At 40.4% G+C, this 14,885-nt stretch overlaps 1 protein-coding gene across 1 annotated transcript; it reads right to left on the bottom strand.

The window, feature by feature from the left end:
- Positions 1 to 3,370: 3,370 nt before the first annotated feature.
- Positions 3,371 to 12,753, bottom strand: ppm1g (protein phosphatase, Mg2+/Mn2+ dependent, 1G). Its single transcript, XM_079216633.1, has 14 exons — positions 12,622 to 12,753; positions 12,218 to 12,354; positions 11,457 to 11,529; positions 11,051 to 11,136; positions 10,026 to 10,155; positions 9,649 to 9,760; positions 8,952 to 9,145; positions 8,500 to 8,675; positions 8,263 to 8,391; positions 5,366 to 5,468; positions 5,102 to 5,233; positions 4,766 to 4,895; positions 4,485 to 4,584; positions 3,371 to 4,205 (listed from the first exon to the last, which is right to left on the bottom strand). Exons 2-14 carry the CDS (start codon positions 12,326 to 12,328, stop codon positions 4,005 to 4,007), a joined length of 1,677 nt encoding a protein of 558 aa, XP_079072759.1. The 5' UTR covers positions 12,329 to 12,354; positions 12,622 to 12,753; the 3' UTR covers positions 3,371 to 4,004.
- Between the last annotated feature and the right edge of the window lie 2,132 nt (positions 12,754 to 14,885).

The raw sequence follows: 14,885 nt of genomic DNA on the forward strand, positions 1-14,885 counted from the left end.
CGGTTTCACCCAGTTATAAAAATACGATTTGCTTAATTAGTTGTTGTTTGTTTGACCTTGCAAATCTATATTTTGTGTTATGACTTGTTTTGCTTTTTATTTTTGTGTTTGTATTAAAGTTCTATTGCTGAAAAAATGCCTTTTTAGCCTTTTTCTTGAAGTAAATATACATAGGTCGAAATTGACCCGTAACACCATAGATGTTACTATAGTTAATAATATATTTTAAAAATATTGTATTTAAGAGATGTGTTCTAATACTGCTCAGTAATGGTTAACAGAAAGCTAACACAAGAGGAAGGTTAAATGTGCCATCCTCGTAATGTTGGTGTTGGAAAGCTACCCGAAAAAACATAGTTGGTATTATTCAGGAAATGATGATATTCCAATAAATGCATTGTTTTTTTATACTTTAAACTGTAAATCTAAAATGTTTAAAGGGTCTAAATCCTAGACTATATTTATCAATCATCCCGAGAGGTATTGAGCTAAATATACTGACATTTTTATGTCAGTATATAAAAATGAGACAAATTTTACATTTGGGGATTTCTGTTAATTCCCCTTCTTACCAAGACTTAGATGAGAGGTTTGATACAGCTGTTCTGGCTGTACGATAAATATATCACGTTAATTAATCTGTGAGCTTTAGAGGGGTTGGTAGGTGGATTTTATTTGCTGTTTCCAGTCATTATGCTAAGCTAAGCAACCGCTGGACTCTCCCTTTATTTGCAATTATAAAATAGATATAATACCAGTTAATAATACAAGGTACTCAAGGCCCTTTACATGGTAAAAACAAACAATAGAAGCAACAATAATATAAACAAGAGCAATGACATAACAATAAAACCAAAAACATAGTTGCATGGAAATTAATATATAAGCAAAATGTGATATAACATATTCGTCGACGGCGATCGTGCGCAATGCATGCCGATTAGATTTGTGTCCGACTTGATCCCGACTTGCTCTGACGTCATGCACACGTGGTCAACGATAATCTCACGAGAGCGAGGCGGCCGCCAATTTTAGAGCCAGGTGCCGCAGTAGCGCTCAATCGACTGTATGGCCCAGTGCATGATGGGAAACGCTTGGTTTTCGCCACACTAGAGAGCTTATATTTGACAACGCCACGTGTTGTAGAAAATATTTATTTTCTGTGTCGTTGTAATACTTAATGCTCGATTGTTGACGATTAGTCTCGGGTAGTGATGCGTCCTTTTGTGCCGAGGCTTCGATGCACGTGTCGAGTAATCCAGGTAGATTTTGGTGAAGCGCATCACATCATGACACTATTCTCAATTTGTTTCCTATTTCATTTTTGACCCCGCCATTATATCATAAAAACAGACACAATGTTAATAAGTTAATAATTGATGTATTGGCGTCTCAAACATCTTTCATTCATTTATTCAATTCAAAGCTTCACACACCAAAGCCATGGTGTCGTTATGATCACACTGCCTGTTTTACATGTATTGTCCACTTGGTGGCGCAGTAGAGCAAATGAAGCCCCATGAAGATCCGGCCCATGAGCGAACTAATTGGATGGAAAGCTTCAAAGCTTCAGGAAGCTTCATCTCGCCATCCTAGTCTTAGGTTTAATCTAAAAACACAACTTGTGTGGTTGATAAAGCTTTTTTATATAACACAAGCAGACATAACAAGAACAAAGGATAGCATAACATGCAGGTACATGCACATTTCTACATAAATATATATTCACATGCGCTTTGGTTTCATGTGTAGCCAACAGGGTTGGATAACCGATGTAAGTGCCTGTGCTATGCGTGCGTTGTATACTCCCGGCTTGTATCCAGCAGGGGGCGGGGTTATGCTTTATTTGGCTTTTGACAGGTTTTACGATAGGAGAGTGATTTGCGGATGTGACGCTGTCACGCTGCCATCCCATTGTTGTCCTCGTTCTGCGGAGCGAGGCTACACGAACGGGAGTGAAGTTGTCCTGTCGCATTTGTTCGTCCCGTTTACAGAAACTATCATCTGTCTATCTGGTACCATGCCTACCTGTAACCGTAGTTACCAGGATGTAACTCCATAAAAAGGAGCAAAAAAAAAAGGGAAAATTCCTGGTTTGCATACATCTTAAAGTGACAGATTGGTTTGTTTTAGACAACCATGCTTTTCATTTATCTTAAGCAGCATTTAAACTATTTTGGAATGTATGATTATGTTCAATAACCATCCAAACTATTGATGAGCTCGAGTTGACACCCGTCTTCAAACGGGGTGGTGCATTCTGATTTGGCTGGCATTGTAAAATGCATCAAATCTATAAGCAGAATTTCACAGTAAAAGCACTGGTTATTTTAAATAAACACAGGAATACAGTTCTCATTATTTAAAAAATGTATTTGTATGTACTTACATACTGGTGTCAAAAGAGTATGCACCAAAAATGTCACATTGACACACAATTACAAAGAAAAAACATTTTCTTTTTGATCAATTACAAGTATTGAAAAAACTATGTACAGAAAAAAAAGGGCACGGTGACAAGATAGTACACTAGAAACAAACATACAGTCACACAATGTGGTTTTAATGAGGCTTCTGCAAATAAAGACAATTATTACTAACAGCTACACTGTCTTAGTGCTCTGAAGTTCAAATTGTATTTCCACTCAATGAGTAACCTTGTGCATCCTCTACAGTTCAGCATCAGGCGGTTTTCAGGGTGTGCTCACAAAAATGTTTTGTTTCAAAGAAATGCCAATAACTGAAGCATCAAAAAAGAAACATTTGAGTGGAAATACTCTTTAAAACACATGTTCTAAAGAGGATCTTAAAAAGGTGTTACAATAGAAACAGGGAGAGCAGAGAAAGGTAGAGTCCTGGAGACGAGCTTAGTGTGGCGGGCCAGTCCAGGGCTTCAAATCACCACCGTACTCTGGATGGACACAGACGTGAAAGGAAACGAGTCTTTTATGTCTCTGCCCATTTCCCTGCTTTCAGATCCTACAGATGAGACGTACAAAAGCTCACAAAACCCTGACCTCTGTACTTTGTCTGGAAATTTACAGATTTAATTTGAGACACAAAGCAGGAATGGGGAAAAGGCTGACGGTGGTGATATGTTGGTGATTGGGCTGTTGTGTGACGAGCCAGACTGAAAAAAAATATCCTCACTAGTAAATGGGTGCTAATAGGGGGAAAATATAAAATGGCAAACAAGCGCAACAGGACTATTACTCTTAATCCTTCGGTCCCTCTTGCTCACTGAACTAGGGAAGCAACACATTCAATGTGTTGCTTCCCTAGTTCAGTCTTTGATTTGGGCTACAAAAGACAATAATATCCCCTCATTCAATCCCCTTTTCTACTGTTAACTTTATACAATGCAAATTTATCTGCAGCCATTTCGAGTTCCTAATTTGAGGATATGATATGGTGCCTATAAAAAAGGAATTTATGATTTATATGGCACTTTGAGATACAATGAATGCCTTTTAAATCTGAACACAACACACAGAGGGCATTGTGCGGTTACATACTGCAATGGAAATGCACGCGTCACAGAATGTGAACGGCAATCAGAGGCAGGTCACTACGAGTCATCTTAAAACTTCCACTAAAAAGGAAATTGTGAAATCGCCATGTGTGGAAAAATATCTCAACAATAACAGAGTGCAGTGAATGTCTGGTTCGTTCTATAGCTTCCTTCTAGTTACAAATACATGGAAAATGATGTGCTATTCAACATGCCTGGGAGTTGTTTTTGTTAAATTTAACAAGTAAACTTGTGTCCAGCTTCTGTCCAGTTCGAGCAAAAACAAAGAAACTGGAGGGGGTGTTAAGTGAGAAGTGGCTGAAAACAGAGGACAAAAACCTATACCGATGATCTTAGCTCAGCCGATCTAACATATAGCAATCTTAATAGCCGTTTTAGGGTGAATTCATGTTTGTGAGGTAAGGCTTAAACAGAATGCGTCTCTGGGTAGCCTAGGACCAGCTGCTCCCCCTGGAACTGTTTCTCTTTGCCGTTAGTCGCTTTTAGCCTTTTTGCCATTGTTTCCGTTCTTCTCCGGCTCGGCTCCCTCTGCTTCATCCTGGTGCTTCCTCTTCTTCGTGTCATCTGGCTGAGCAGGGGATGGGTGTGGCCGGAGGGTGATGATGATGCAGGTCATATTGTCACATCCTGTCCCGTCCCCAGATGTGTCGGGGGCCAAACAGTGGTCCAAAAGCTGTCAGGAGGACATATCGGGTTTCAAATTAAAGAGGCACATAGTACCATGTGGTACAGAGTCAATGTTTGGGAGTCAACTAAGGCTACAAGCTAGATAGCATAATGACTCACAACAAAGAAAAGCTCAAATACATAAAAACATCTTTTGAACAAATGTCCCCTCATCCTCTATCGTATTGTTAATGTGGGTTCTCTCTCTGGCAGAGGGAGGATGGGCTGGTTTAGGAGTGGTTTTATGTATGGAAGCATCAAGTGTGTATCGGGAGCCATCTCTTACCTCTTCCACAATAGATGAGAGGAGTCTGACATTGCCGCTCTTGTCTGGTTTGATCCTCTCGCTGATGAAGTCCACCACCTCCTGACTGCTCAACACATTCCTGCACACAACACATATGGTAACAGGGCTCACTAACAACTACACGACAGATCAAAAAAAAACTCACATGTTAACATGGTAACTGGTATGTAGAAATATTTCATATTTAAGACGAGGGGTTATTATAAACGTCATGAATAATCAACTACAGGGATAAACTGCCCATGAGCACTAAAACTCACCAGATGCCGTCGCAGGCAATGACCATAAAGTCGTGGTCCTCGTTAAGCGTCAGAACTTTGACATCCGGCATTGAAGAAATCATCTGCTCCTCTGGAGGCAGAGTCTTGTTCCTTTTGTAGAAGTGATCACCTGAGAGTCAGAGTCCAAGTTAGAAATGCATTCTGCTTAGACGAGGCTCTCATCTCAGAGGGCAAGCGCACGCAAACATTTAAATGCCAATTTGAACCCCCCCAAAAAAAATGTATATATTATTGACCAAGATCTTTTGTTAAGTTTAATTCTGTTGGTTTAAGTGCTTACTAGACTAATCCAAAAGGTCACAAAGAATGGCATACCAATAGCTCTGGATAGGTTAAGTCCACCGTTGACCCGTCCATCCATGGTGACTTTGCCTCCAGCATTTTTGATGCGAGCGAGTTCCACCTCGTCCTCTGGCTTGTGGTCGTACGACATGTCGACAGCTTTGCCTACAGCAACACAGCTCTTACATTTAATACAACATTTTTGCGGGGGAATGAAGTTTACTTTAATATACATTTTAAACATGCATGTGCAACACTTCCATTAAGGTAAATAGGTACCAAATCAGTTGGACCTACCGCCCTCAGACACCACACAGCGAGAGTCTCCAGCATTGGCCACGATCAGCTGTTTCCCTCGGATCAGCGCCACGACAGCTGTGGTGCCGCTGTCTGAGCCAGGCTGCGAATACATGAACATGGGAGATGTGACGCAATGTTAAAACCTCCATGATGTTTTACGCCAACATTAAAAGAACTTTCTAAAAAAAATAACTTGAACAATCTTTAAATGGTTTCATCCCATGACTGAAATGAACAACTTAAAAGCTTTCAGACATTTCTCTGCAGGCAGCAATCAAAGCTACTTCCATTTACAAAAAGTCATCCCAAATCACTAAACTTGGCTTCTGCTGCAATGAGCCTGTCCAACACACTGTAGCCCTCGCTAAACAATGAATGGATAAATACAAATTAATAAAAGTCACGGAGAAAAATAGAGTTTAATTCTGCGTGGACGTATTAATTAGCTTTCACTACCAACGATGCTGCCTGACCTGTATGCTTGATATGTGGCGAGAAACTAGCAAACAACAAAACATTTAATGTTGAAAGACTCTTCCAGAGCAAAAACACACAGCATTTGCTGAAAAGTATCAAGCTGCAGAAGAGGGAAAAAGAGCAATTTCTCAACTGCTGCAGCAAACTGAGTAAAGTGGATATACTTTCACGAAGTGGATCAAGTCTCCAAACTCAACTACTGCTGCTAGTTGTGTGGCAGCTCATGAGGCGTCCGTTAGTAAAAACTTCTCCGTCCTCAGGAGCGTTTCCAAACTTCTGTTTGCAGTGCTCTAAAAGTCCGTAGTGAGGACTGGGGATGGGTATCGTTTGGGTTTTTTCCAATACCGGTGCTAAACCGATACTTTTAAAACGATACCGGTGCCTAAACCGATACTTTTTTATTGCCAAGGCAATTTTCTTTTCTTCAAATTGAACAATATTATTAACTGTTTAAAGTATACTATAGATATAAATAAATAAGTACATACAAAACACGCTTCAAACTACAGCTTCAAACTTTTTAACTTCAAACTATAAACAATACATATTTAAAAAAAGAACAGACACAAGCATCAGGTGGCCTGATGGGACCGTGTGCAACAGAACTCAGAAACTGTTGGATCCTAAAACTGCTGCTTTACTGGACTACACGTCATCATTAATATCAACTGGAGAGATTTGTTCCATCAAGCCGAGGACGGACGTTCAAAAGCTCGTGCTCGTGTCTCCAGCGATCTCTGTGTGCGCGCCCTGTGTGTGTGAGCGCTGGAAGCCCCGCCCCCTCGAGCCCCGCTCTGCATGCAGGCAGACAGAGAGCAGAGCAGCGAGTGTGCTCTGATCCGCGCTATTTTAATAATCGTTTTTAACGTGCAGGCACCGCGCTACCTTTTTAGTATCTATATACCGTGCAACTTTACAAAGTAGGTTAAAAAAAAAAAAAGTATTTAAATCGGCTCAGGCACCGGAAGGAAGCACCGAAATCTGCGTTGCTTTTCGGTCCGGTAGGTACCGGACGTGTTGGAACCGGTGCCATACTGGCACCGGTTGTCGGTACCCAACCCTAGTGAGGACGCTCAGTGTAAATGTAGCAAAAGATATGCGTTTTAAAATGAGAATCTCACGCGAGGAGGATGGGGATCGAACCTGCTACCTTGTGGATACAGGACGAACACTCTACCACATATAAAGATGAGACTCATCATCCACATAGTTCTTTTTAAATTGACCTCAATGTAGTCCGACACATGAAAGTGTATATATTTTTTCAATTCATAAGAGTTTGATAGTTATAACAGGTAAAATAGCAATACAATGTCGAGAATTGTATTTATTCTTGTTCTATAATTTCATAAACACAACAAACTATAGTTTATATATATATATATATATATATATATATATATATATATATATATATATATATATATATATATATATATATATATATATATATATATATATATATATATATATATATATATATAACTTTATAAGCTGTGATATCAAATAGCTTTTGTGGCTTTTTTGGGTGGAAAAAAGGGCAAACTGGCTCTTTGGATAGGAAAGGTTGGCGCCCCCTGATGTAGAAAGTGTTGCGTATTATAGTTTCAATATGACCAATTCCACCAATGAACATTTGCACCTGACAACACTTTGCCGTGTTATAAGACTTGGTCAACAATTTATGTCAAAACTCTGGGACAAGTTACCAGTTGAAAGATGTCCTATATTTTAGTGATCAATGTCTCAGATAGTCAAAACTATGACAACAAATCGACAGTTTTTATGATATGAAATGTAATTTATCTGTACATTTATCTGCCGGGTCCGGCCCGCCAGGGGGTCCAGTCTGGCCCGCAGGATAATTGTTAAAATTGCAAGGGGAGGGGGAATAAATAAATAAAAACTAGCTGAGACGGGGCTCGAACCACTGATCCTCTGATTGTAAGATTTTGGTCTTTATGTTCCTAGTTTATTGTAGAAAGACCTTAAAATAGGACTTTATCATCCAAAAAGCTTCACCAATGATTTAAACAGAGAAATATAGTCATTATGTATGCGTTATTATGCTATGATTTTACTGGTCCGGCCCACTTGAGATCAAAATGGGCAGTATGTGGCCCCTTAACTAAAATTAATTTGACACCCCTGCTCTAAACAAACATTGGTGATCATCAGTCTGATAAGTATCACCGTCTACCCAAAACCTAAATATCACACTGAATAAAAGGTAAATTAATGTGGAAGCCAAAATGGTTTTAATAATCACTATATAAATAGTTTTCTCAGCACCATCCACAGGACATTTTCACTGCAATTCATCTTTCAAAACAACAACTAAAATTGTTACCAAGAAGTAAAGTCAGCACATATCCCCAGCATTAGGCACAATTAGTTTCAACCTCCTCTGTACACACCTCCTCCTTGCCATCCATTCCAGGTAGGCACATCTCCTCCTCCTCCTCATCTTCAGAGTCTTCCTCTCCCTCTGAATCCTCCTCTCCTTCCATCTCACTGCTGTCACCCTCTTCCTCTTCACTGCCCTCCTGATTAAAAAACAGAAATGGTGAGAATTACACTTTCAATCCTTTCAAGCCATCAGAGTGAGAGCTTTCACAACCAAATGTCAGTTTATTCTGGTTTTCTGCTCTCACCTCTTCATCACTGCCCTCCTCTTCTCCCTCAGACTCCTCGCTGTCATCAAAAAATTTGGACTTGGAATCTCCTGCATCCTTAGTGGATAAAGAGGAGCAGGAGGGACCTGCGTCTCCCTCTGCCTTACCAGCATTTTCTTCTCCATTGGAGCTTTCTGAACCTCCACAGTCAGCTGCTGTAGAGAGGACAGTGGGTAAGTGCTCAGATAACAATGTTGTGCATACTCATGAAGCCATGTCTACTCGCATAATTTTTTTTTTTTTTTATTAACACAACAGTAAATTCCTAAGATACATTTTCAGTATTTGAGTAGGGAGATATTTTTCTTTTTTCACTAAAGGATACAATTTAAAACATTCGGCAATTAGTTTTAAACAATAACGCAAGATGTTTTTTATTGTTAGCTTTTTGAGGACAACAATGTACTTTGTCCTTAATCTCGGTTCTGTACCTGGACCACTGCCTTCACCTCCTGTTTTCCGACAGGCTCGCAGCTTCGACCCGGATGCCACCGCTTCGGCTTTTTTCACCTTCCCATTGCTCTCCTCTACCTCTCCATTTATCCCCTCCTTCTGTCCTTTCCCACCTTCCTCTTTGTTTCCCGAGGCCTCAGGCTGCGAAGAGGCCGCTTTCTTAGCAGCCGCACTAAGAACAAAACACGAGAAAGAAAAAGAGAAGCCAACCACAAGTCTTAAACTTTAACAACTGTTTTTTTTTTAAAACACAAGAAATCTGGACTCAGAGTTACTAAACCCAAGAAAGAGGTTCCTGGCTTTAAGTTTTAATTATTCTTTAAATTCAAAAATACAGACTACATACAAATGTGTCCAAAGACAAAAACAACAATGTAGCCATGTAATACTGCCACTACTTCCTTTATGTGATGTATGGTTTACCATCAAAAGAGGCAAGACATAATACAGCAAGGTAATCAGTTGTATGTCAGTTAAACAGCCAGAAAGATATGACTGTTACAAAAATATGCAATTACTGTATAGATTGACTTGTTTGAGGTCACCTCTGCATCCTTTTCGAAAAGAAACATTTGCAGGAAGGTTTCACCGGCTCGTTGAGGCTCAAACTACACTTCTTCGTTGCCACATTGTGTTCCTTTTTAAGAAAATTCCAAATAAAAAGTGTTTGACTACCTGATGGCAGCTGCATGCTTGACAGCATTTAGGTTCTGGCCATAGCGTACCAGCAGCTCCTCTATGGTCATTGTGGCTTCCTCATGGAGTAAAGCTGCCTCCTCTGTATCCACTGAAAGGAGAGCAGAAACATTAAGATGTCATAATTAGGATTTGAGATACCCGTCATAAAACTACCTGCAGCGTACGTGCACACACTACAGGATGTTTGTATTCTTGAAGTCATAATTACTTTTCTTTTGGTTTATTACCTTTTGCTGAAAGCCAATACTCTCATTCCTTTGTACTATTCAACATGAATGTGTTTTGTTATATGTTCCTTACAACACAGACATCAAACATTACTACATACATTGCATTGTTAGGGGTGTACTTACAATCATCCTCCTCTGCCACCTTTGCAACTGGCGGCGGCTCAGTGGGACGGCCAGCAATCTGGACGAGCTCCTTAATGACATCCTCTGTGGTCATTCTGCTGTCGATGGCCAAGAAGGCATCCTCCAGAGCCTGGAAACATCATGCAAAAAGGAAAGTGTGTCAGTAAAGCCTAAGCGTAAGTGCGATATTGGTTGATGAGAATCATGTTGTGGGTCCGTTCAGTGTTTCAAATGTGCCAGTACTGTGAAACAGAGGACAAGCGGTGTAACAAGTGTTTCCCCTACCGTTATAATAGGGCCCCCCCTGAAGAAACCCCCCGCCCCCCTTGTAATTTTCTGGATAGCGCCACATCACAAGTCGTCATTTACGGTTCTCTTTCCTATAGAACAGGTCTACAGCTTGTTCTGTTATTAAACAAACTAAACGGCCGTATTTCATTGATCTTATCCACATGAGAGCTTGTCATTTATGTCTCTAAATGGTCGCGTTAATACTGTATCACGCACGGCGGAGTTCCGCCCCGATGCGTGCACAGACACACAGGAAAAGCAGACCGCTAGATCTGCGTTCTAAACGTTCCCACGGTGAAAATGGCAACAGTAGCTCTCCTGTGAGGAGCACCGGAGTAGCGCTCCTGGAAAAAAAAAAAAAAAAGTCTGATGGAGCAATCTGATTTACTTTAAGTGATTGCAATTTTCTTTATTCTGTTACTTATAAAAGCACGGATGGAGTCACAAAATGATGTTATTTACATAAAAAGTTTGAGAACCACTGCTTTAAGGGTTCTGCCTTCCAGCTTACTTCCCCCAACCCCTTGACATGTGAAGAAATACAGCAAATCGCTGGACGAACTGCACGGAGAATTCTGCCATCGGTTCACTGATTTTGAAAAAATTGACAAGTCACTTCAGCTGATGTCACCATCTAATTTGTAACTATGCCACAGTCGAGCAGCAGGCCTCTGGTTGTGATGACATCTGCTCTGTCAAATTTGTTTAAGAAAGGTCATGCCATTGCGTCTCACCTTTTGAAGTTTGCCATCTTTGTAGGTCTTCTGCTCCTTGATGATATCCGGAAGGTACTTTGAACAGTACAGAGCCACCTCCTCACCTGAATGGTACAGCAGGTTGAATAAATTATCAGGATAGGTGGTATACAAAGTTCCCACAGGTGTGTAAAACCAAAAGAAAAAAAAAGGGTAAAAAAAGTGTTGTGATCAAAAAGGGAAGAGAACATTTGGGTCTCTGACTGCTGTTTATGATGCCAAACATGAGTTTTTAAAGTATTTGTGCACAGTGTGCATTGTCCACATTAGAATTAGGTTGACAATAGGGTAAGATATCCTGCAAAATCATTTTTAGTAATATGCTCGACATGCCACAATTTTCCCCGCAAAATAATGAATGGAACAGTGTGTGTATGCACGTTACCTCCATGTCCGTCATACACAGAAAACATGGCTGTCTCCTCCCCATCAAACTCTGGGATACAATTGTGAGCATCCTGTGGAACAACAAACAGAATAATGCACATTAAAATACAGACAGCATGACAGTATACAAATTGTTACAAGTCAGGGCAAATCAGAAATCAACCGGTACATTAAGGAGAGACCTATATAAATTATCTTCACTCATTTTGTATATAATTTAAATACTTATATTGCTCATCTCCCTTTCATCAATCAAAATGTCTGTTAACTATTAATGAGCCTTGCATTGAATCATTACCAGATACATACATGTATCTGGTAAGCAGCAATATTACAATGTATTACTGCTAATTAACAGCTTTTCTCAGCACAGGGGAAATAATAGAATAAGGCAATGGCACTGCATTTCCAAATGTAGTATGTTGTAATATACGTATTTTCTTATAGCAGGGATCAATTACATGCTCTCGTGTTGTGGGGGAGTGATTACAATGAAACTCAGGAAACAAAAAACACCCTGTGGGTGAACTATGGATTTAATCCACCACTGCAGCTGATTCTCAGGGAAAATATAGTTAAGAGGTGTGACGAACTCTGTCTACTGGGGAAAGATCACAACCAGACAGCCTTGTGCAAAGAAACCTCTCCAGAAAGAGGCCTCAACCCCCTCCCCTTCCCATCCCGCCATTTACAGCTCAAAATCAAATTCTCTGTTCGTTGCATTCAAGAAGTGGCAACATGGTCGTCTTTCCGACTTACCTCCATGGAAACGCGCCAGCCCTGCATGGCAGAGAAGCCGTAGCTCATGTTGCCGTTGCCGCCATCGGAAGAAGTCTTGGTCGTGTTAGGTTGCGACAGATAAGCCCCCATGGTCGTCGGATACTATGGCTTCACACCTGGAAGGAAGATGACGTGAGGGGAAACGTCACATTTGAGCTCCACGGACAGAGACGCGACCCTTTTCATTTGCCCCACTTCAACCCGCCTGGTAGCTAGCTAACGTTAGCAACACCACAACAAAAAGTGGACGCACTAGCTAGCTAGCATCATGCTAACACAGCTAAACTTCCAGCCCTAACCTCTGCCCCCCTCCTCCCGCTCCCCCCACACACAGGCGGCTGCGCAGTTATAGACAGATCAAACATCTCTGATGCTTAACTTACCTCTTCCGAGAGATCAGGATGAGTTTTATAACCGTGTTCCGAGGAAAGAGCTTCACATAGAAGAGATTGCACGTGTGAAAGCAGAAGCCGCTATCAACACGGGCGGAGCGAGGAGAAGCAGTAGCTGTGGAGGAAGTGAGCGCACGCGCACGTCCCTTTCGTTCGAACTAGGGGGCGTGCCCCAGAGGTACGTCGCGCGTCATGATGTCAGGTTTTCTTTGTATTATCGATTTTTTGTTTTTATATCAATGAACAAGTATTTCAACAACATACAGACAAATAAATATAGAAAATCCTCAAAGTAGGCAAGTAATATAGTTTAATCAAAGTCATTTTTGTGTGCAGAGTTGTTGCTGCTAGCACTCATCGTGTTTACCCTTTCTACCAGTAGATGGCAGTATACGTGTATTTAAACCATATATTTGCCTGTGTCTTTGATACTTATCTAGGTTGTTGATATATATGTATTTAATGCTGTTTATTTTCTCTGATATTTAATCTTCATGGTTAATTTGCAACCTAATTGTTTACATCATGTATTTACTTGTTATATTTGTCTAATTTTAGAACCCAATATTACATGGAAGAGTGAGAATGTGTTGGGCAACACATAATGACAATTAAACAATAAAGAGACAGTTGGTTTATTCGTACCTGTGCTTCTCATGTTTACCTTCATTACAATATCATCACTGCACCATCACTGTTGCTGTCATACTAATTCAAAATCTAACCTGTTCTGTTCTGACTCTGATGTCAGTGTCTTCGCCCCTCTGACAAAATTGCATCATCATAATGTAGGCACTTTAATCCATAGAATGATATAGCACTTTGCTTGTGTTTGAACACTGTGGTCGGAGTTGACTATATGAGTTATTGTATAAGACTGAAACATGGAGAGCATGCTACTCTCACATTTCTTAGATGTCATGATTTATAGTAGTCAAATGATTGTTCGGCGTTGTTGCCTGTTTTTAGCCAACTTTATCTGTGCATGTACATTTCGATAAGTCATATTCATTGTATGTGTACACACTTAATGCTGATTCTGATGATATAAATAACAATATATTAATTGAGGTAGTTTGCTGTTCCTGTATAACTGAGCAACAGGGCCATCGGGTCCCCCAGGTTACATGTCGGTCACTAACACATTTACATCAGCAGGTTATGAATTTCCTAAGCTAAGAGCAGTAGCTCACATGTACTTCTATCTGATGACATCTGCACACGTCTAGATTAGCAAAGCATTGCATTGTGATTACATCCTGTGAAACTGATCAACTGCAGTGTTATTCATGAATTTATTGTTCAAAACAATATCAAATACATTTATATTGTTGGTTACTCTTATCAAAATCTGTTTGCTGTGCATGCATTAAACTACCGAAGCTTAAGCTTTTACTTTACTACTTTATTGATTTGAAAGCTAAATAAGTAATACATCAAAAAGATGTTAAAGAGTGAGGGGTATTGCACCCAACTGCTTTGTGGGGAAATATTATGTTGGGGGGAAAAAAAGAGAAGGGAAAATGATATTATGGTTAGAATCATAACCATTTATTGCCATGTATGTTTTCACATACAAGGAATTTGTCCTGGCGGGAGGCGCATAAGATTAAACAATAAACAGAGTGCAAGAAATGGGAGCATAAAATATACAATTAAATATACAATAGAATATAAAATTACGATAACGTGCACACACAAAACAGATAACCGTACTCTAAGATGGAATGTAAGTGTAATGGTAAAGTGGCAAGTGTATTTAAATAGGAGGGATGGAGGGATGTGCAGGGGAGTTACCGGTAGGAAATTGTCTGGGGGTGACAGAGTCAGTCAGTGGGGGACCGGGCTCTGTTGATGAGTCCGACTGCCGACGGGAAAAACAGTTTGTGTGGCGTGAGGTCTTGGTCCTGATGGTCCTCAGCTTCCTGCCAGAGGGAAGGGACTCCAACAGGTTATGTCCAGGGTGAAAGGAGTCGGCGACAATCTGTCTTGCCCACTTCAATTCAATTCAGTTTTTCAGTGTATTTCGTATAGCGCAAAATCACAAATACAAATTTGCCTCGGTGGGCTTTTACAACCCTGTCCCGGGACCTCACATCGGATCAGGAAAAAATCCCCCAAATAAAGATAGTAAAAACCCTTTCACAGGGAAAAAAGGGAAGAAACCTTCGGGAGAGCAACAGAGGAGGATCCCTCACCCCGGATGGACAGAAGCAATATGTCATGTGTACAGAATGAACATAACACAGTTACAG

The sequence above is a fragment of the Taurulus bubalis genome (assembly GCF_910589615.1).
Source record: "Taurulus bubalis genome assembly, chromosome: 4".
NCBI classification, from domain to species: domain Eukaryota; kingdom Metazoa; phylum Chordata; class Actinopteri; order Perciformes; family Cottidae; genus Taurulus; species Taurulus bubalis.

Excerpts from the sequence above, each read along its gene's own strand:
- ppm1g (XM_079216633.1), bottom strand. The coding sequence starts at position 12,328 with ATGGGGGCTTATCTGTCGCAACCTAACACGACCAAGACTTCTTCCGAT. Across the intron at positions 11,137-11,456 it reads TGTGTATGACGGACATGGAG|GTGAGGAGGTGGCTCTGTAC; the intron begins GTAACGTGCATA and ends TGTACCATTCAG. Across the intron at positions 8,676-8,951 it reads AGGTGAAGGCAGTGGTCCAG|CAGCTGACTGTGGAGGTTCA; the intron begins GTACAGAACCGA and ends TCCTCTCTACAG.